The following is a 20,093-nucleotide window of genomic DNA, read 5'->3' as shown; positions in this document are numbered from 1 at the left end:
CATGTACTGAGTTAAATAGTGTGTGTTGGAGCAGTGTTGGAAAGGGTGAGGATGGAATGAATAATGCTGAGCCATAGCCCTGCCTGGGACTCCCTGACCAGGCAGTTCTGCGTGTTAGACATAATCGTCCTCTTTTGAAGCTGGAATGAGATTTGTAGGAGAGGTGAAGGTGAAAGAAGAGTTTCTCCTCATGTAAAATTGTGAATATACTGAGGTAGATATGGGACAAAGAGTAAAATTGCCTTTATATCAGCAAAGATAAGGAAAGAGTCGGATGCTGGATTTTTAGGTCAGCATATCCAAGTTCTGGAGTCAGGAGGAGGTAACACTGCCAGCAAGGAGGGGATGAGGCTCCTTGGTGACTAGTGAAGCCTTCAAAGGGCTGAACAGGCTGCTAACGAAGAGCTTTAATTATCCTGTTGTCTGTTGAAGTGTTGAGGCAAGAAGCAGAGTCCCTGGAATTATTAGAAAACTTGGAGGAGGCTTTTTTATCTCAAAAGGTAGAGGAAGTTGGGTGGGGAGTGGTTACTTCAGTTGTGTGACTAATGGGGTGGTACTGGCTGAAGCCAGCCATGGAAGGGGCCTTTCCTCCCCCAGATTCTCACAGAGTTAATTATTTGGAGAAAATGAACAAACACATCACTGTCTTGGTAATTTGATGAGTGCAACACACTTCATAAAGCTTTATTCCAGCACAAACTTTGCCTAAAACCCAAGGGAGAAGGTCAGAAGCAGGTGATTGAGGAGTTGGGTGCAGGTTACGGAGGGCAAGGAAAAATTCCAAGTTAAATCACCCAGAGATAAGAGAGGTAATAAAGTCTTGGCCTGAAGAAACTCATCCTGGAGAACTTAAGGAAGTGTCTGGTGCAGGTCCTGAAACGTTGGCCCTGGATTATTTTCAGAGAGTTGGAGAGGAGAAGGGAAACCTGGAGAACCAAAAAAGGAGAAATTGGAGTAGAACCCTTAAAAGGGAAGGGAGAAGATGGAAGATGTCTGGCCTGACTGGTCACATCCTCATGGTTATCAACAACATGTTTGGTGGTGTTTATAAGCACCTGGAGAATAATCCAGTGATAAATCAACCATGATGAGCTGCTTTATGCTCAGATGAGGGAGGAACCATTCCCTTCAGAAGGGTGAGAAGAGGTCACTGTGCCTTGGCCTGTGACACAGCCCCGTAAGATGTCCTGATAAGGGAATTGTAGAATAATTCAGGCTGAATCTCTTCTGAGTGACTCTTCTCTCCATTGCACTGGGGGCTGCCTGCCAAGATTGGGCTGCTCCATCTGTGCAGGTTCAGGAAGAACCAGGTTTCCCATTCCCTTCCCTCTTGCTTGTGTCCATTCCTTCGAGGCCAAAAGCTGAACCTGAAATCAGCTGGGAGGTCACTACTTGGTCAGTGTGACAAAGAAGTTCATAAAATTGTAGATTTGCAGATACTGGTTTACAAATTGAGAGTTGTTCTAACACTTTATCACCCCAAAATGATGCTGGACACTCTGCAATGGAGGTTAAGCTGGTACTGCTATGAGAGATGAATTTCTGGGGTATTTTTATGGCCCTGTGTATCTATTTATATGTTTTATTACAATATATTTATATTTCTGATATCTTTTCCTGGATCCTTGTGTATCTTCCTTTATAAACCTTATAAACCTCCCTCAGAATCCCAGCTGCTTGACTCCTCTTTGTTTTCCAGCCGTCAGCCTGAGCCACCAAAGAAGGACAAGGAGTCGGCCGCGCTCGGCACGGCCCAGTCGAAGCGGGCGGACGAGTGGAAGGATCCCTGGCGCCGATCCAAGTCCCCCAAAAAGAAACTCGGCGTGTCCGTGTCCCCCAGCCGTGCTCGGAGGCGCCGGAAAACCTCTGCTTCCTCAGCTTCTGCCTCTGGCTCCTCCAGGTGAGGGAGGGTAGAGAGCCTGGCACATCCGTTAGCGTGTCCAGGAGTCGGATGTGGCCGACTCAGGACCAGGGAAGGTGTTGAGATGTTTGGAACAGGTTGCCCAGAGAGGTCATGGATTCCCCATCCTTGGAGGTGTTCAAGGCCAGGTTGGACGGGGCTTGGAGCAACCTTGTCTAGCGGAAGGTGTCCCTGCCATGGGCAGGGAGTAGAACTGGACAGATCCTTAAGGTCCTTTCCAAGTCAACCCATTCCACGATTTTATGTTTGGGAAAGCAGTTCAAGACCTGCTGTTCAGTAACACCTATGGACAGGTAGTGACATGGAATCCAAAAGGGGCAGGGAAAACTGTGGAAGCTGTGCTGTGACCTGTTGAAGATTAGGAAGAAGCAAGTCCTTGGAAAAGCCATTTTTCAGGTCCATTAGACCTGGATGCAGTGTGGATGTTACTGCTCTTACATCTAGTAACTGATCTAGATGAAAACTGACTTTAATAGGAGCACAAACAACTGGAAGCTGTAAAAATTGGAGCTTGGTCACTCCAGGAGAGATGGAGAGATGAGGTGAGCCCACTCCAGTAAGAGCGTGTTGATGCTACAGGGAAAAACTGGGGTTGTGGAGGTTTGACAGAGCCTTAGAGGCTGGAGTGGGGCTTGGAAACCAACAGGTGTAAAACAAGACAAAAAACAGCTTTCAGAAAGAAACTCCCTGAATCTGGGAGCCTCGAGGCAGAAGCTGGATCCGTTTTCTTTGAGTGCTTGAACTTGAAGCTCTTGAAAAAAGGGGGAGAAGTATCCCAGAGGAATGAGGAACATACTGAATTGGAGATAGGGATCTAAAAGCCAAAGCCCTCCTGAAGCAGATTTTCTTGCTGGGATCACTGCACCTGAGGCTTTTCTGTTTTCCCTGACCTGTCAGAGGATTGTCTGGTGAAAAGGCATAAAAATGTGTGGAAGCAGTTCCCAAAAAGGATGGAAAATCAATAACTAAAGGAGGGAAGGCTTATTTAAGGGTGCAAAGAGGGTTGGAACAAGAGGATCCTCCCTTAATGAAAAGGGGGAGCTGAGGATAGGCTGCAGTCCTGACAGGAGGAGAAGACAGGTAGTTTTTGGAGCAGAACTTGGGAAGAACATACTTGGAGACTCATGTCTCAGAGGACTTTTTAAGAGGTTATAAATTCTAATGTTTTTGTTTCAGGTCCTCTTCTCGTTCATCCACCTATTCTGGTTCAGGCTCCTCACGATCTCGCTCCAGATCATCTTCCTACAGCTCTTACTCCAGTCGCTCCTCGAGGCACAGCTCTTTCTCAGGCAGCAGGTCCAGGTAATGGCTCCTGGGATTTGGAACCAATGGAAAACTGGTTTTGTAACAGCTCCTTTTTGCTGCTACTTAAAAGCAAATAAGGAGCTCTTGAAATAATCCATTCAAACCACTTCCCTGAGTGAGGGAGGCTGCCAGTGTGGATGTTGGAGATCCATCAGCCACCCCATCCTCTCCCCAGTCCTCCCACCCACGAGCATGGTGCTGTTGTGGCTGGGCCCTTTCCCATGCCTCTGGTAAATTAACGTTCCCATCATTTGCATTTTATGGTTGGAAGAAGTTCACCAGCATCTCTTTTCTATGGCACTGGAATTTCTATTTCAAGAGGCAAATCACATTTCTTTATTAAAGCAGTTGTGATAGTCCTGACACTTCAAAGCAGCAATTCAGTGTCCCAGGCTGATTAAACAAACAGAGGGCTGTTTATTCCTCTGCAACTTCCTTGCCCCTGCAGACAGTTTCCCAAGTCTGGAATATACATAGTAGAAGAACTGGCTCCCTAGAAGAATTTGGCCCTCTTCAGGGCTCAAATCACACAGAGTGGATCACAAGAGACCTGGTTTCTCCTAGGAAAGGCTCAGGTGGAAGCTGATCTCACCTGGAGAACAGTCTGACCTTCCCCCATCCGCCCCATTCTGGGCTCTGCTCCTTGCAGGACAGTGCCAGGTGTAGGTGACCCACTTGGGCCTCTCCCTGAATGTAGGGGAGTGAGGAACACCCTGGTCCCTAACTGTTCTCCAGAAAGCCTGTCATCCAGATGTCCAGCTTTCTGAGGTACTGGGATGCAACAGAGGGACTTCCAGTCTTGGCAGTGGGATGAATCACCTGAGCACATGTTGTGTCCTGCCAGTGGCTCAGCTCAGGTCAGTCCTGGGCTTAGGAAACAGCTTCTGCCTTTTGATGTGTTGCCTTTGAGATGCAGCACATTTTTCACCTTGTGTTAAATATTAGATTTAGGTGTATTTTTTGTGTCTTTCTCCCAAGGTTTTTGGGGTTTTGTTGCTGTTTAAAGGATAAACTGCACTAGGAGTTACAGGGCATGAAGCAGGTTGAGGCAATTCGTGCTGAACTTGCAAGTCAAAATCGTACTTATTTTCCCATAGACATTCTCCCTAAGGAGAGAATCCAGAGAGTATGGAAACAGCCTCAGGTGTTGGTGTGGAATACCTGCAGTGCCTCTCTTCCAGCTGACCCTATTTTTTCCTTTTGTTTTCTTCTTTTACCGCTGTTTGATGACACGAGTTAAGTTTTGTTGAAGAGTCCAAATATAAAACAAGTTTAAGCTCAGGACTAGTTCCCTGGCAAGGAAGGAGTGGTGTCAAAATGCACTGAAAGCCAGTAAAACCTCTTGCAATCCCAGAGACTGAGCTGAGTGATGTCTTTTCCCTCCTAGATCACGGTCTTTCTCATCTTCTCCCTCTCCTTCTCCAACACCATCTCCACACAAGCCACTGGCGAAGGCTAAAGGGGAGTTATTGCCACCTCCTGGAAAAGGGTAAGGCTTCATCTCCCTCTGGATACCCCAGTGCAGAGTCCAGCAGGAGCCTAATCCCCCAGTCAGACCCTTCTGACCTTCAATGGCCTTGGGCTGAAGGAGGGCAGGGTTAGGAGGGATACTGGGAAGGAATTCTTCCCTGTGAGGGTGGGGAGGCCCTGGCACAGGTTGCCCAGAGAAGCTGTGGCTGCCCCATCCCTGGAAGTGTTCAAGGCCAGGTTGGATGGGGCTTGGAGCAACCAGGGGTAGTGGAAGGTGTCCCTGCTTCTGGCAGGGGGTGGAACTGGATGATCTTTCAGGTCCTTTCCAACCCAAACTATCCTGGAATTCTACAGCCTGGTTGACAGCTGAAGGAAGAAATGAAAGATGCAAAATAGAACCTGCATAGAAGAGTGTTTAGCTTGGCATGTTTAAATAAATAATGACACTTTAACTTACTAAATACAAGTTAAGCTGTACAAGTATCCTTAAGTATTACATGTATATATGAGTGTTTAAACATATGCCTGATTTGCTGCCTAAACTGTGTGTGCAGATATATTTACACAGCAGCTCTATGAAAGTTTAATTCATTACTGTGGCTTTGGTTAATGCACAGCCTTAGAATAAAGAAATGGTTCAGCTTCATCAGCTTTTAACACTGGAATACAAATGAAAACAGGACTATGAAGGTGGTTTTGGCACATTATGACAGTGCTCCTGCTCTTTTAAATTCCTGAAATTGCTATTTCACAAACTCTACAAGAGTAAATTACGGATATGTCGGAGGGTGACACAACACTGTAGTGATGTCACCTCTTTTAAGGTGACCTGCAAATAAGTGACACCATGGGAATCCCCCTGAATTCTCCAGAATATGGGACAGTCCCCTTTGCCACACTTTTCGTACCTTATTAACCTGGGGGTTTGGGGTTTTTTTCCTTCTCCACTCAGGGCTCAACCCTCAGAGGCCTCGCTCAGCACCTGCAGCGATGTCTTTGCACCCTCCCAGTGCTCCTGCAGTGCTGGTTTGGTAACACCACAGCACTAGGACAAGGATTATTTACACTAGATAACATGGCTTGTACTTAATCCTGTGTTCTGCAGGGGATAAATGCAGATATTGAGCACAAGAGGAGGAATTAACAGTGTCTTTGTGCAGACAACCGCCTCCCTGATTAATCAGTGCTGGGATGTACCGGTACCTAAAGGGAGCTGGAGAAGGACTTTGGACAAGGGCCTGGAGTGCCAGGACATGGGGAAATGGCTTCCCACTGCCAGAGGCAGGGTTAGATTGGATATTGGGAAGGAATTCTTCCCTGTGAGAGTGGTGAGGCCCTGGTACAGGTTGCCCAGAGAAGCTGTGGCTGCCCCATCCCTGTTCAAGGCCAGGTTGGATGCGGCTTGGAGCAGGAAAGTGTCCCTGCTTCTGGCAGGGGGTGGAACTGGATAGACATTAAGGTCTCTTCCAACCCATACTATTCCATGATCATATGTTGAGCAGTATCCAGCTGTCAGAGCAGAGGTTGGAGTGCTCTGAGCCCTGAACTGAGCAGCACTGAAGAGCCACAGTGATTCCCATCTCACATAGTGGGTGCTAAATAGTGCGGTGGTGTTCCCATCCAGTTTTGCATGGGGAAACACAACCCAAGGGGTGGATCCAAGGGATATTTGCACACACAGGCATCCTCTTGATTTGTGTGATGGAGTGAAAAAGAGCATTTTTTCATTAACTGTCTGTTTTTCATTCTTAAGCCTGACTGGCAGATTTTAAGTAGGTGTATGTGTTTGGGATAAAAATGCATGGAATCAGTAGGATAAGAAACAGTGATTCACGCAGTCTACTTCAGGAGTTAATTTACAAGTCAAATATCTCCCAAATTGCCTGTTTTGTAGTAATTTGACTCTGAAAAGGTGAATCGAATATGGGAAACAAGTCTTCGGGGAAATCTGTGTTGTTTATGTTTTAGTGAAATAGCCAACTGTCTGTAGCTGCAGAAATTACTTCTAGGCCAGGTTGGATTCAGCTTGGAGCAACCTGGTCTAGTAGAATTTGTCCCTGCCCATGGCAAGGGGTGGAATGAGATGAGTTTTAGGGTCCATTCCCACACAAACCATTCCATGATTCCATAGTCAATATAACGTTGATCAACAACAAACCTGAGCACATCTCATTGCTTCTGAGAATGTCTGTGGTTTGTACCTACTGACTTTGATCACACACGTGAAAATTGTCATTTTTACAGTGACAAATCTGTGAAGAAACTCGCTGCCCTTCCAGTCCCTCAGCCACTCACTAAAATTACAACAGCTGCTCCAGAGCCAGCCAAGCCAGGGGATAATCGGGAGGCGAGAAGGAAGGAACGTCAGACGCGGACTCCACCCAGGAGGTAAGAGAGCTGCGGGTGGAGTGAGCCTTGATCTCCTGGAAGATACAGCAAATCCAGGGTTCTTCTCCAGAGTACCACCAGGGCTCTTTGGTGTTAAAGGATAAATCCATTTCCTAGGGCAGGGAGGGAATGGGAAGAGAGGGAAGGACTAGGGGGTGAATGTTTGGCACAGCAAGTGGCTCCTGCCTCTGAAGGCGAGGGGAATGAAGTAGGTGGAAAAATGAATTGTGTCAAAAACAGGGCTTGGTGTGGGGGGAAAAAAGGCAATTTTGGGAGCTAGTGGTTGTGGAGGTGGAAAAAGGTGTGTTTGGTCAGAGACAGATCTGATGGGGTGGAGGGTCAAGCTTTGTGGTGTTGGGTTTGGACCCTCTTTATTCTAAATATGTGCAGGGAGTATTTCTGTGTGGTCCTGGGAGCATCCAGCAGTTCCACGGGAGCAGAGGAGGGAAAACTCCACTGCCTTCACTGTCCCAGTACACATCTTGCTGGCTCCCTGCCCTGCTTTCCCTTCCTGCCTTCATCCTATGTGACTCCAGTATTCCAAGTGAAATAGCAGTGTGGTACCTCTGTGTCTGTACCACAGTGTGCTGCTCTGTGGAAGCAGCAATTTGGTGTGTAAGAAATGTATTTCCTAGAAATATCCATTTTATGAGTGCACGAGGAGCCTGGGAATGTTTCATGCCTGCAGTAAGGCATGTATGGTTTTCTTGGATCATTGAAGATTTTTGAAGATGGGTCTAAGTCTGTTTTCCACTCAGGTTTTCAGAAGCATCCCAAGTCAGTCCTTAATTTTCCATGGCATTGGATCTCCTCCTTCTTCCCAGAAGCTGAGTGCCTGGGCTGTGCAGTTCTGTCTCCATTGATGAAAACTGATGATGACGATTTCTTTTCTCTAGAAACTCTGTCAGTCCTAGTTTCTGTTTCTCTTTCTTTAGTTAATGATTAATATTCATCTCAGATGTTTTTAGCCACCTTCCCTTTATTCCAATCTTGGATTTCAGGGTGGGTTTTTTCATGCTTATACCCACTGCCCTACACTCTCCAAATGACAAAACAACTCTGTTTATGGTAGGACTGATGTTCTAGTCCCAAAAATGTGTAGGGTTATTTGTACAGCCTGAAATATGAGATATCCCACTGCATTACATAGTTAGCAATTGTAGGAAGCTGTCCTGGGATAGAGTGAATTTTCGTCTTAGTGTCTGATGTGTTTTGGATTTAGGGTGAGAATAATGTTGATAACGTGGATGTTTTGGTTGTTGCTCAGTAGCTCACCCTAAGTCAAGGACTTTTGAGTTTCCCATGCTCAGGAGGGAGGGAGCACGGCCAGGACAGCTGACCCAAACTGGCCATGGGGATATTCCACACCACAGAACATCATTCCCAGTGTATAAACTGGGGGAGGTGGCTGGAAGAGGCCGATCACTGCTCAGGGCATTGATCAGAGGGTGGTGAGCAACTCTGTTGTGCATCACTTGTTTCTCGTGGGTTTTTCCCCCCTCTCTCTCCTTTTCCTTACAGTTACCATTGTGTGATGGTGTCACTTGCTGTCTTGCAGGAGGACTATCAGTGGCAGCATCAGTGGCAGTGCCAGCAGCTACAGCGGCTCCAGCTCCCGATCCAGGTCCTTGTCTCGATCTCTCTCCAGATCTCATTCCAGATCATCCTCTGCCTCAGTCTCCCACTCCCCGTCTGGGTCCAGGAAATCCAGGTACCGCCTCGACCCTTCATTACTGTTATTTAAGTAGGAGAGATTGTGACTGTTCCTCACTGTTGTGGTTTTTTGCAGCAAAAATTCTCTGTAGCTTCCAGTAGCAGAGGCTACAGGTGACGGGGAGGTGGGATAAGGTTGGTTTTGTACTGAATTGTGAGAAGAGTACAGTGTTGGAGAGGGACTTTTCACAAGGGCATGGAGTGATAGGATGAAGGGGAATAGCCTTAAGCTGAAGGAGGGGAGGTTTAGATGGGATATTGGAAAGGAATCCTTGCTTGTGAGGGTGGGGAGGCCCTGGACGGGACTTGGAGCAACCTGGTCTAGTGGAAGGTGTCCCTGCCCATGGCAGGGGGATGGAACTGGATGATCATTCAGGTCCCTTCCAACCCAAACCATTCCATGATTCTGTGATATTTTCCTTGTGGTTTATTCATGGAAATTAGCTTCTCATGTGTGCCCAACTGCCCATTTAGCCTAAATTGCTACCAAAACATCTTATAACCACATCCTAATTGCTTTACAAGTGAACAGTTTCAGGCTACAGAGCTTTCCTCTCCCAAAGCTCTCCTACCTCTGGTTCTTGCATGTCCTTAGGGAAGATGCTTGGCCTGTCGGAAGAGGTAGGTCAGAAAATCCTTGAAAGGCCCAGCTAATGATATTTTTCTTTTGCTGGCAAAGTTGCACAGCCAGTTCCCTTTGTGTTTAGCCCCAAGTGAACAGTTCTAAGGGTGTTAGTCTGTGGGATGTGTAAACACCAAACTCCCTCCAGCAAAGAGTCATAAAATAAACCTCTTTCAAGTCATTCATTCAGACTTTTACATCTATTCACACACAAGAGTCCTTGAAAGCTCACAGGCAGAGCCTTGAAACACAGCACTTCCCTGGGACACAGATTTAAGGGTAGACCTGTAATGCAAAACTAGTGGATTAAGCAGGATTTGGCTCTGAGCAGCTCTAATTCACATCCCTGAACCCTGTGGAACTCCAAGCTTCAACATCCGCGTTATTTTACGGAAATCCAAACTTGTTTACCACATGCTTGTCACGTTCATCAGCTCAGGGGTGATGCAAGAGCTTCAGAGAGCTGGGCATGGGTGGGAAAAATGAACACAGGAGTTGCTTGTGTGGCTCTGGGGCTGTAGGTGCTGCTCCTCCAGGGGTATGGGGAAGGGGAAAACGGAGGAAATACAGTGTGTGCCCAAACCAGCTTTGCTGTGACATTCTGTAGCCTGGACAAGGAGTTTCTGGCTCATCCTGTCACCGTTGCAACAATCCATGTGACCTCTCAGAGCTCAGCTCCATCATGTTTAGGTCAGATATCAGGAAAAGGTTCTTCCCCCAGAGGGTGGTTGGGCACTGAACAGGCTCCCCAAGGCAGTGGTCACAGCCCCAAGGCTGACAGAGCTCAGGCAGCATTTGGACAACACTCAGGGACAGTGGGATTGTTGGAGTGTCCTGTGCAGGGACAGGAGTTGGACTTCATGATCCATGTGGGTCCCTTCCCACTCAGAATATTCTATGATTCTATGATGCCAGCAGGTACAGACTCTGCAGTTTGTAGCAGGGTTGGTCTGTGCTGAAGCTGCCACAGCCTGTTCAGTTATCCCAATCCAGCCTCCAGCCAGGGAGCCTGGATCTTGCTGGCAGGGCAAGTTGGTGTGGCCTGTGGAACAGGCTGGAGAGGCTGCCTGAATATTCATGGAGTTAACATATATCTGGAATGGTTAGGGGTGGAAGGGACCTTAAAGCTCATCTAGTCCAACCCCCCAGGTTACTCCAACCCTGTCCATCCTGGCCTTGAACACTTCCAGGGATAGACACTATTAGGAGATGACCATCTTGGAGGCATCCTCCCTGTCATTACCTGTCATGACAGTAAATGTTTGCCAACACCAGAAACCCTGCCAGGGAACCCTTGCCCTGAGCCATAAAACTGACCTGTGACAGCACACCCTGCTTTCACTCCTTGTTTTTCTGGGCAAACAGTGACCTGTTTACGTGTTGCCTTAATTACTTTCTAGGTGTACATCTTACGTGTTTGGGAATTTTCATATCATCGGCACCCCAGGACACACGGCCTTTGTTCCTGGTCGTTGCCTGCCTTTGAGCTTCCTGACATCCAGCCAGGGGAATGGAAAAAGGTCTCACCACTGCCTGATTGTTGTTGCTTTCTTGAGCTGTTGTTTCTTTACAGGTCCCTGAGCGTGAGCAGCGTCTCCTCAGTGTCCAGTGCCTCGTCCAGCAGCAGCTCCGTGCGCAGCGCCGACTCCGAGGACATGTACGCAGACCTGGCCAGCCCCGTGTCCTCGGCCAGCTCCCGCTCCCCCACCCCAGCCCAGCAGAAGAAAGGTAGAGGTATCTGCTTTAGTGTTTTTTCCTCTATGGAGTCCTGGGAAAAGAAGGGAAGAGCAATGGTCCTGTATAACTTGCTTGGGAATGCTGTGGGCTCCAGGAAAATCGTTGACACAGACCAGGGGAACCCAGAGGTGTCACCTGGGCAGGGTGAGGCTGTGGAGCAAATTTACATTCACATCCTTCCATCCCTGTGCCTGTGGCTGTCTCATGCCTTTACGTCCCTGAGAGTTCTTCCTCTCTTATTCTCTTTCACCCTTGGAAGGTGATGAAAATCCGGACAACTCCAGTATCATGTTACTCTTTCTTTGTTGTTTTTAGACCGTAGCAGAGTTGGCGGCAAAAGCCTTTTGTTCTTTGTGTTTTATATTCCTCTTTGGAAATTCTGGTTTCCTGAATCCTTTGACCCCGGGGCCACGTGCTGTGTAAGCTGATGTGGGCTTTTCCAGTCCCTGGAGCAGCGTCCTCTTGCCCTGCCCTCCAAAGGATTCAGTCCTAAGTCACCACATCTGCTCTCTGGTTTCAACAGGAAAGTCAAAAAAAGAAGACAGTGCTAAAGAGGAGAAGCGGAAACGGGATGTGCCCACTCAGCTCCTGAAATCAGCCAAGCCCACCCAGGGCAGCAAATCCCAGCAGCTGCTCCAGAGCCAGCAGCCCTCGGCCCCCCAGTCACAGCAGGGCGGCTTCAGTGGGCACAAGGAGATCAAACTGACCCTCCTGAACAAGGTGAGGGGGGTGGGTGTCTGGGATTCCCTCCTCACAGGGATCCCAGCAATGGGTGGGATGGATACGGGTGGAAGGGGAGCTCCAGGCTCCATGCTGGCAGGATGAGCTCAGCCAGGAAGGTCTGGAGCTGGATTGGAGGGCGGCAGACAGAACCAGTCTGGCAGCAACACACCCTGTGGTGGCTTCAGTTTGCGACTGTGTTGGCGGCTTCCCTGGGGCACATTCCTGCTGCAGCTTCAAGGGCTCTTCCCGCTTGCTCGAAGGCTGCAGCCGTAGTCCCACATGTGCCGGGGCCTTTCCCACTGGGAGCATACTCCCGGCACGCTTCCGAGCACGCCCTCCTCCCATTGGAGTGAGCTGCTGACAAGTCATTCGCTCGAGTCAGGAGGTAAAAGTGTGCCCACCTGGCTCTTCCCCCTTTCCCACTGATCCCGCTGCCCTAGTTGAGAGCCTCCAGCGGTGATCGCAATCCGGATCATGTGGGAGAGTTTGGCCTCGTGGGGTTTTGTGCTGGGGCAGGGTGTTGGCCCCGCTCACGTGGGCAGGTTCCTGTTTTTGAAGCGTTAATATTTTGCTCTGACAGCCCAAATTCCCCGGCACAGTCTGAGGCTGCAGATTTTTCTACTTCCCTGTGCTCTGACGTGAGGCGGCTTTATCATGGCCAGGAAGCTGCTCCGTAGGGAGGAGTGTGCAATGACACATGACTGCCAGCACCCTCAGAGCCTGGAAAAGGCAGGGCTCCACATGCCTCCTTAACATCTGCTATCCTTGGTGCTGCTGGAAAAAAAACCATCCCAAAAAGCTGCTGTTTTCCTGTTTCTATTCTGAAAATAGCACAGCGTTAACCCCCAGTGCAAGAGGATGTTGCCATTGCCTTCTGGTGGTTGGGAATGACAGGATCCAGGGGAGGTTGGGACTGGAGTGTGGAAAGAGTTTAATGGGAGAGGTGGTTGCATGAGCCAGGTACCATCGCAGGGAGGTGATGGTTCCTTGGAGGGAAGTGGCTGCTCAGCTCTGTTGTCTGTTCTAATTCCATTTCAGGCAGCTGACAAAGGAAGTAGGAAGAGATATGAGCCAGCAGACAAGGACAGGCCAACCTCCCCCCCAGCCAAACGGGCCAACCTGTCCCCTGACAGAGGTGAGACATCAGCCATCCCTGGGCTCCTGGCCTGGCTGGGTTCCTGCTCCAGGTTCCTGCTCCGGGTTCCTGCTCCGGGTTCCTGCTCCGGGTTCCTGCTCCAGGCGGTGCTCGGGTGACAAATGTCCCGTGAAAGCCTCTGCTCCAAGAATCCAATAACCAGAAAGATTAATTACAGTCATGTGTCCTTCCAAAACCTCAGAGTGTGTGATTGCCACCAGATACTGGGACTGTATTGCCCATCCTGCTGCAAAAACACAGCGGAGGGGGGCACTGGCATGGGTGAGGTCAGACCAAACCTGGCCTTACCACACTGTCCATGGGGCACATTGTGCCCATTGTGGCTCCACTGTGTCCGTGTAAGTCCTTTCCAAAAAAATAAACCCCTTGCTTTAAAGACACAGAGCACTCACCTCCACATCCATCCCTCCACAGCCTCCTGGTCACTGCTGGTGTCCTTGGATGTGGCTGTCAAAGTCAGGGGAGGTTTAGACTGGGTACTAGGGAACATTTTGTGGTGGAGGCCCCATCCCTGGAAAAGTGTTCAAAAACTGTGTGGATGTGGCACCTGAGGACATGGTTAGTGGTGGACATGGTGGTGCTGCATTGATGATCTTAAAGGTCTTTTCCAGCCTTAACCATTCCATGATTCTAAGTCATAGGAGTTTCCTTTACTGCATCCTGGAGTTTTCTCTGCCTTGGATTCCAGTGCATCCCAGTGAATCTTACCCTGACAGACAGGCTTGTGGCGGTGCTTAGAAAGGGAGTGCGGGCTGCCAAGGCCCCAGGATGGATGGATGCAATAACGGCCTGCATCACCCATCCTGTGAAATGAGATGATTTCCCCACTTGTGCGTGACACAATCCACTCTGCCCTGGATGTTTAGAAAGACTCGGGCTTTCCAAGTGTTCTCCTGGGCCTTGAGTCCTCACCAGGGGCTGTAACACCTTGGAAAATCAAGCTGGTGATGCGAAGAGAGGGAACTCAATGTCACACTCCAGCCTGTGCTGTCGCTGCCAGAAAGCACAGGGGGTGGGGGGAGTTGGCAGCCAGAGGTGGCTGGTTGTGACGTCGGAGCCAGCGCTGCCACGTGATGTTGTTTTCCCTGGTGGCTCAGCTGTAGGTGGATCTTGTTGACTCTGGGTCCCAGCCAGCAAGAATTTGTGTGCTAATAACCTGGTTGCATTCGACTCCTGCAGAGGCAGCATGGACGGGACTGGGTGAGGTTGAAGTTCACTGGGATCTAGTTCACAGGCTGCTGAGTTGCAGACGAGTGAATGGGCCAACCCAGCATATTTTACAGATATAAACATAGATGTAATTCTGTACTATTCTTGTCTTGGTCTTATAAAGCAATTTTTAAGCTGTAGCAAATTACAGAATCATGGAATGGTTTGGGTTGGAAGGGACCTTAAAGCTCATCTCGTTTCACCTCCCCTCCATGGGCAGGGACACCTTCTACTAGACCAGGTTGCTCCAAGCCCTGTCCAGCCTGACCTGGAACACTTTCAGTGATGGGGAGTCCAAGCCCTGAAGCCTCAAATCCCAGTGGCAAAGATATCCTTGGCTGACTTGGGACTGAGCCCCTCGGTGTTCTAGCACCAGACTGGTCAATGGTGGTGCCCTGAGTCTGTCTCACCTGGATCTGTGGTGTCCAGAGCCTGGGCTGTCACAGTGTCCATCCTCAGGAGCAGAGGGATGCCCTGGCACACAGAGGTGCTGCTGCCAGGAGGGACTGAGCACCTTTCCAGGACCCCAGTGAACTTCCCCTCATCCCTGAGCCCCCATGGCAGTTCCAGGCAGGGCACCACAGCTCAGCCTGTGAACAAACACGGGGGTGATGTTGCCTGAAGGATGGTCCTGTTGGCTCCAAAAGCAGCAGAGCTGCCCTCACCTGTCAGTCTTTGAGCCAGTACACCCTGTGACCTTGTCAGTGCAGAGCCAACAGGTTTGCAAGCAAAAAATGCCTTATTCCAGCAGCTGGAGGATGAGGAGAGGCCAGTGCCCTCCCCACAGCTGATGATGTGTACAGAGGACTGTGGGGCACAGCCCTCACTGGTTTCTCTGCTCCCTCTGTAGTGGGGGGAACACTGCAGGAGGTTCTTTTCCTGGCTGCTGCTGGACTGGGGCTTTTTTTGGCATGATGTGGTTTCAAGAGAGCGCTGATACACTTCTGGGAGGGTTCAGCAGGTAGAGAAGTGAACTGTGCCTTGGTGACAAGCAGGAATATCTTCCTCTTTCTTTTCCTCTCCCAACAGGCTCTCGTGACAGGAAGGCAACTGGGAGACTCTCATCCCCCAAACAGGAGCGACAGAGGGGCCAGAACCCAAAACCTTCCCCTGCACAGGCAGACAGGTGAGTGCTGCTTGTTCTCCAGGCTCCCTGTGGGCCAGGGCTCACACTTTCCCAAGGCAGCTCCAGAGCTCCCAGGGCAGCTCCAAGGCTCTAGGGCTGCAGTTCCCAGTTGCCTTGGAGCACAGCAGGAGGAAGGACGTGGAGCTCCCTGGGCAGGTGCCAGAGGTGTTCAAGGCTCCGTGCAAAGCTAAGCCATTCCAGCACGGAGACGAGCCGGAGCCCAGGGGTTTTCTTGAGGTCAGTCCCAGCAAGAGGAGCTAAGTGGGTCAGGTGTGAGCTGTCAGTGCCTCGTTTAGCATAGTGTTAATGAGCAAGAGAGTACAACCCCTTCACCCGCTGCTGCCCAGTTCCTCCTGGCACCTGGCTCCAGTTCCTGATTCCCATTTTTCCCAGCCTGGCTCACCTTGCTGCTGTGACACATTAAAATGTGTCCCCTGACAGCCCTGGCTTTGCACTTTGCCGTCCCCTCAGGTGATAGGTGACCAGCTCACATCCAAATTCCTGGCAGATTGTACCCACTGCTGTGCTGGGAGTAATCCATTGCAGGACTGGACATGTGGCTTCAGGGGCTGAAGGTTGTGGAGCACCTGTGGCACACCTGGGACTCCCTCAGGCCTGTAGCCAGACAATGCTGCTTTGCATTTCTCTGCTGTCATCTCTCTAAGGATCTCTGGGAGCAAACGCATCCCAGTGTTCCTTGGCTGGCTGCACTTGTGCCATCCCTTCCCTTCCCTTCTCCCAGCTTGGGCCATGAATGAGCCTCAATTTCCATGTCTCAGAGTCTTTCCAAACCAAAACCTCACCCTGCTGCCACAGCCCTGTCCTGCCTCAGGCCCTCAGGTCCTGTTTTCCAGCAGTGATGGGAACCTCAGCCATTCCAGCCCAGCGCTGGTATCACATCAATGATTCCTGACCCTCTAATCCTGCTGATCTCTGAGATGGCAGTGGCACATGGTGGGTTTGATGTGCCCTATGCCAATCTGGGGGATAGGAGGGGGTTACAGACACGCTTGGTTTCTCCAGGGCACCACAAGACCCAGTGGCATCACAGGGAAGGGGCTGGCAGGATTTGAGATTGTGGGACTGCTCCAGGGCTGCTCACCTGTCTTTGTGTCTCTGCCACTCCCTTGAGCTGCTCACTGCACCCAAGAGCTGACACAGTCCATGGTGCCAAGTTTATTCTGGGAATCTCCCTGGAACAGCTGATTTTTTTACTATTTCAGCCAGTTTTTAACCCAAGGCCTCTCGTTTTCTCCCACCAGCTCTTGGAGTGATGTGTTAGGTGTGACACTTCCTGATATATTAGTTTAGATCAGAAATTAGGGAGAAACTCTTCCCGTGAGGGTGGTGAGGCCCTGGCACAGGTTGCCCAGAGAAGCTGGGACTGCCCCATCCCTGGAAGTGTCCAAGGCCAGGTTGGATGGGGCTTGGAGCAACCTGGGCTAGTGAAAGGTGTCCTTGCTCATGGCAGGGGTACGGACTGGATGAAATTTTAAGTCCCTTCCCACCCAAGCCATTCCATGATTCCATATGGTTTAGTGGGCATGGTGGGATCCAGTTGAAACTTGGACTTGATGATGTCTTTTCCATCCTTAATGATCCCACCAGGGCAGATGTCTTTGAGGTTTTTCCAGTGCCTCTCACCTACCTCTCCCTTCTCTCTCTCCCAGGAAACGCCAGCTCTCCCCTCAATCCAAGAGCTCCAGCAAAGTCACAAGTGTCCCGGGCAAGGCATCCGACCCGGGTCCTGCGGCCGTCAAGGGGGGCAAGTCCAGCACCCTGTCACGGCGGGAGGAGCTCCTGAAGCAGCTCAAGGCGGTGGAAGACGCCATCGCTCGCAAGCGGGCCAAAATCCCGGGAAAAGTATAGTGGGCCATGCCCCGTAGTGACTGTTGATGTTTTTATAAATAGTGGAAAAAGCGGCCACTTTGGGATTTTGCAGTTCTGTCTTCATTTTGGCTGCGATTCTTTTTAAAAAACCCACACAAAACAAAAAAATTAAGGAAGTTCTGTCAGCCGAGACTCCCGCCACGACTCGCTCCGGCTCCGTGAGGGCCAGTGGCTCCGGAGCCGTGTAAATTCTGCACAGAGGACTCCAGCCCCGTGGGATGCTCCCACTTCTCCTCTCTCCCCTCCCCTCTTTGCTAGCCTCGAGTTGTATTCTCCTAGTTAGCCCTGCTGTGTGTTGAGTGTCTTCAGCAATGCAGTTCTAGTTCCTGTGTGCCGAGAGAGCCGAAAACTGCTGTGAACTGCTGGCAACACCCCCTCCTCCCCCAGGAACAAATATATATATATTCTTGCCTCAATCCCCTCGGGAATGACCTGTCGTTTCTTTGGAGCAGCGGATTGGTTCAGTTGATTTCCCAGGAGCCCTGCAGGTGTTGTGGGCATGTCCGTCTAACAGGAGGGTCCTTCTTCCTTTCATTTTTTTCCCCTCCCTCTTTTTTTTTTTTTTTTTTTTGAGGGATCTCCCTGAAATAAAGTATTTTGATAACCAATTTTTCCTTTTCCTGCTCTTCTCTGCATCCCCTTTCCACCCTCTCTCCTGCCTTGGGAGTCTGCACCCCTCAGTTTGAGGGGGGTTGTAGTTTATTTTTCCAACTCTGCTGCTCCATGGAGCTGGAAGAGCTGCCCTATCTCCTGGGGGAGCAGCCAGTATGAAACCAGTATCCCAGTGGTGTGTTAGTGGGGGGCTCTGCAGATTGTGCCCTGGCTGGCATCGTCTGGGGTGCACCTCTTATAAAGCTGCTTCATTTAGGGGTGATGTTTAGGGTCCCTGAACCCCCAATTCCCTGGAATTTCACTACCTTCAATCTTGCTCCTTGCTCCCAGTGTAAAACCAGTATCCCAGTGGTAGTGGGGGTCATCATCTGGGGGTGCCTCTGACAAAATCCCCCTTATTTAGAGGTTGATGTTTGGGGTCCCTAAACTCCCAATGTACCTTTCCCCTCCAGCCCTGCTCCTTGCACCCAGTATGAAACCAGTATCCACTGATGGTGTTAGTGGGGGGCCCAGCCTCTGATATCACCTGGGGGTGTCCTGCATAAACCCCCCTCAATTAGGGAACAATCTCTAGGGTCCCTGAACTCCCTGTCCCAGGCTCCAGCCCTGCTTCTGGCTCCCAGTATGAAACCAGTATCACACTGGTATTACATGTTAGTGAGGGGACATCATCTGGAGGTGCCTCTGATAAACCTCCCTCATTTAGGGGTGATGTTTAGGGTTCCTGAACTCCTAATCCCCTGGAATTTCCCATCCTCCAGCCCTGCTTCTTTCATCCAGTATGAAACCAGTATCCCACTGGTGGTGGTAAGTGGGAGTCTCTGCAGGCAGTGCCACAGGTGGGATCATCTGAAGGTCCCTCTGATAAATCCCCCTTAATTTAAGGAACAATATTTGGGGTCCCTGACTTCCCAGTGCTCTGGAATTTCCCATCCTCCAGCCCTGCTCTTTACACCATGAAACCAGTATCCCACTGGTGCTGTCAGGGGCCACTGGGACATCCTGGAGCAAAAAGCGGGGGGTAATCACTGCCCTTCATCCCTTTCCAGGGTTGCCCAACTTGGGATTTCTGCTCCGGCAGCCCCGGTGATATCACTGCTTGGGTGATGCAATGGGCATGGCCTGGGGGATGCCCATCACCGTGTCATCGGGGCAGCCAAGCCTCTGGACACCCTTCCCCATCCTCCCTCCTGAAATCCTGGAGGTGTCAGGCTGTATTCCAGGCTGGCACACGTGGAGTAGAGAAGGAAGTGCACCGGCCCGCGGGGAGGAGGAAGGAACCTGGAGCTGGAGTTTCCAGGTGTGTGCACATCACCTGCCGAGCCCTATAAAAAGGCGGCGGCAGCGGCAGCGCTGCCACTCGGCCGCCTCATCCCTGGGGCAGCACTTCCCAAGGGGTCCCCCCGGAATTTTGGCGTGTTCCCCCCTAAATTTTGGCGTGTTCACTCCCCCCCAAATTTTGGCGTGTTCCCTCGACACCTGGCTGATGGTAACGTGGGGTTTGGGGGGGCTGGGAGGTGTGAGCATGGGGCTGCTGGGAGTGTGTGGGTACATACGTGTGTCTGTGTTACATGTCGTGCAGGGCTCTGTGTGTGTGTACACACCTGTACACAAGTGTGTTTATGTGTTTGTGTGTGTGTGTACGCATAAGGATTCCCAAGCTGGAAGTGTGGGAATATGAAGGCTGGTGTGTGTAGATCCACATGTGCCAACAACATGTGTGTGCATGTGGACAGGTGCATGCTGCTGGGTTTGTACTTGGAGATATGTATTTATGTGTGTTTGTATGCATATACATACGTTTTATGTGTTTATATGTATATATGTGTATGATATGTGGGGGAATACAGTGCTCCAAGGGCTGCCCAGAATTATGTGCACACCTGGCAGGGGCACAGGTGTGTTTGTGGCTGCTGGGGAGAGGGTGTGTGTGTCCATGTGCCCACGGAGGGCAGTTTGGATATGTGTGTGTGTGTGTGTGTGTGTGTGTGTGTACGTGTGCTGGCACACCTGGCCATATGCATGTATGGATATGTGCTGTCAGCTCTGCGTGGGTGTGGAGATGCACTGGGGCTGATACCGCTGTGTTTGTGTGTGTGTGTGTGTACATACATGTTTCTCTGTGTACATACATGTGTGTACATACATGTGGTGTGTGCACATGCATGTCTATGTGTGCACATACATGTGTGTACATGCATATGTCTGTGTGTGTACATAC

The 20,093-nt window shown here is 50.3% G+C and overlaps 2 protein-coding genes across 9 annotated transcripts in view; both read left to right on the top strand.

Annotated features, from left to right (window-relative positions):
• Nucleotides 1-17,345, top strand: part of ZC3H18 (zinc finger CCCH-type containing 18) — a 46,140-nt gene extending 28,795 nt beyond the window's left edge. For 5 of the 8 annotated variants that reach the window (XM_027685109.1, XM_027685108.1, XM_027685105.1 and 2 more), the window contains 10 exons: nt 1,700-1,900; nt 3,098-3,223; nt 4,614-4,715; nt 6,941-7,084; nt 8,643-8,795; nt 10,993-11,153; nt 11,680-11,876; nt 12,918-13,014; nt 15,274-15,370; nt 17,041-17,304. In XM_027685109.1, the coding sequence (XP_027540910.1) occupies nt 1,700-1,900; nt 3,098-3,223; nt 4,614-4,715; nt 6,941-7,084; nt 8,643-8,795; nt 10,993-11,153; nt 11,680-11,876; nt 12,918-13,014; nt 15,274-15,370; nt 17,041-17,239 (1,477 nt within the window). In that variant the 3' untranslated portion in view covers nt 17,240-17,304. Of the gene's footprint in view, nt 1-1,699; nt 1,901-3,097; nt 3,224-4,613; nt 4,716-6,940; nt 7,085-8,642; nt 8,796-10,992; nt 11,154-11,679; nt 11,877-12,917; nt 13,080-13,118; nt 13,149-15,273; nt 15,371-17,040 lie in introns of those variants that run through there. The other 3 variants (XM_027685107.1, XM_027685104.1, XM_027685110.1) reach the window with 2 other exon arrangements.
• A 638-nt stretch (nt 17,346-17,983) lies between these two features.
• The window catches only part of IL17C (interleukin 17C), a 4,244-nt gene continuing 2,134 nt past the window's right edge, over nt 17,984-20,093 (top strand). Inside the window, exon 1 of the mRNA XM_027684911.1 lies at nt 17,984-18,025. Coding sequence (XP_027540712.1) covers nt 17,984-18,025 — 42 coding nt within the window. The remainder of the gene's footprint in view (nt 18,026-20,093) is intronic.

Source organism: Neopelma chrysocephalum, unplaced genomic scaffold, assembly GCF_003984885.1.
Source record: "Neopelma chrysocephalum unplaced genomic scaffold, ASM398488v2 Primary Assembly neopelma1_68, whole genome shotgun sequence".
Classification (NCBI taxonomy): domain Eukaryota; kingdom Metazoa; phylum Chordata; class Aves; order Passeriformes; family Pipridae; genus Neopelma; species Neopelma chrysocephalum.
This window is presented reverse-complemented; position numbering and strand designations above follow the sequence as displayed.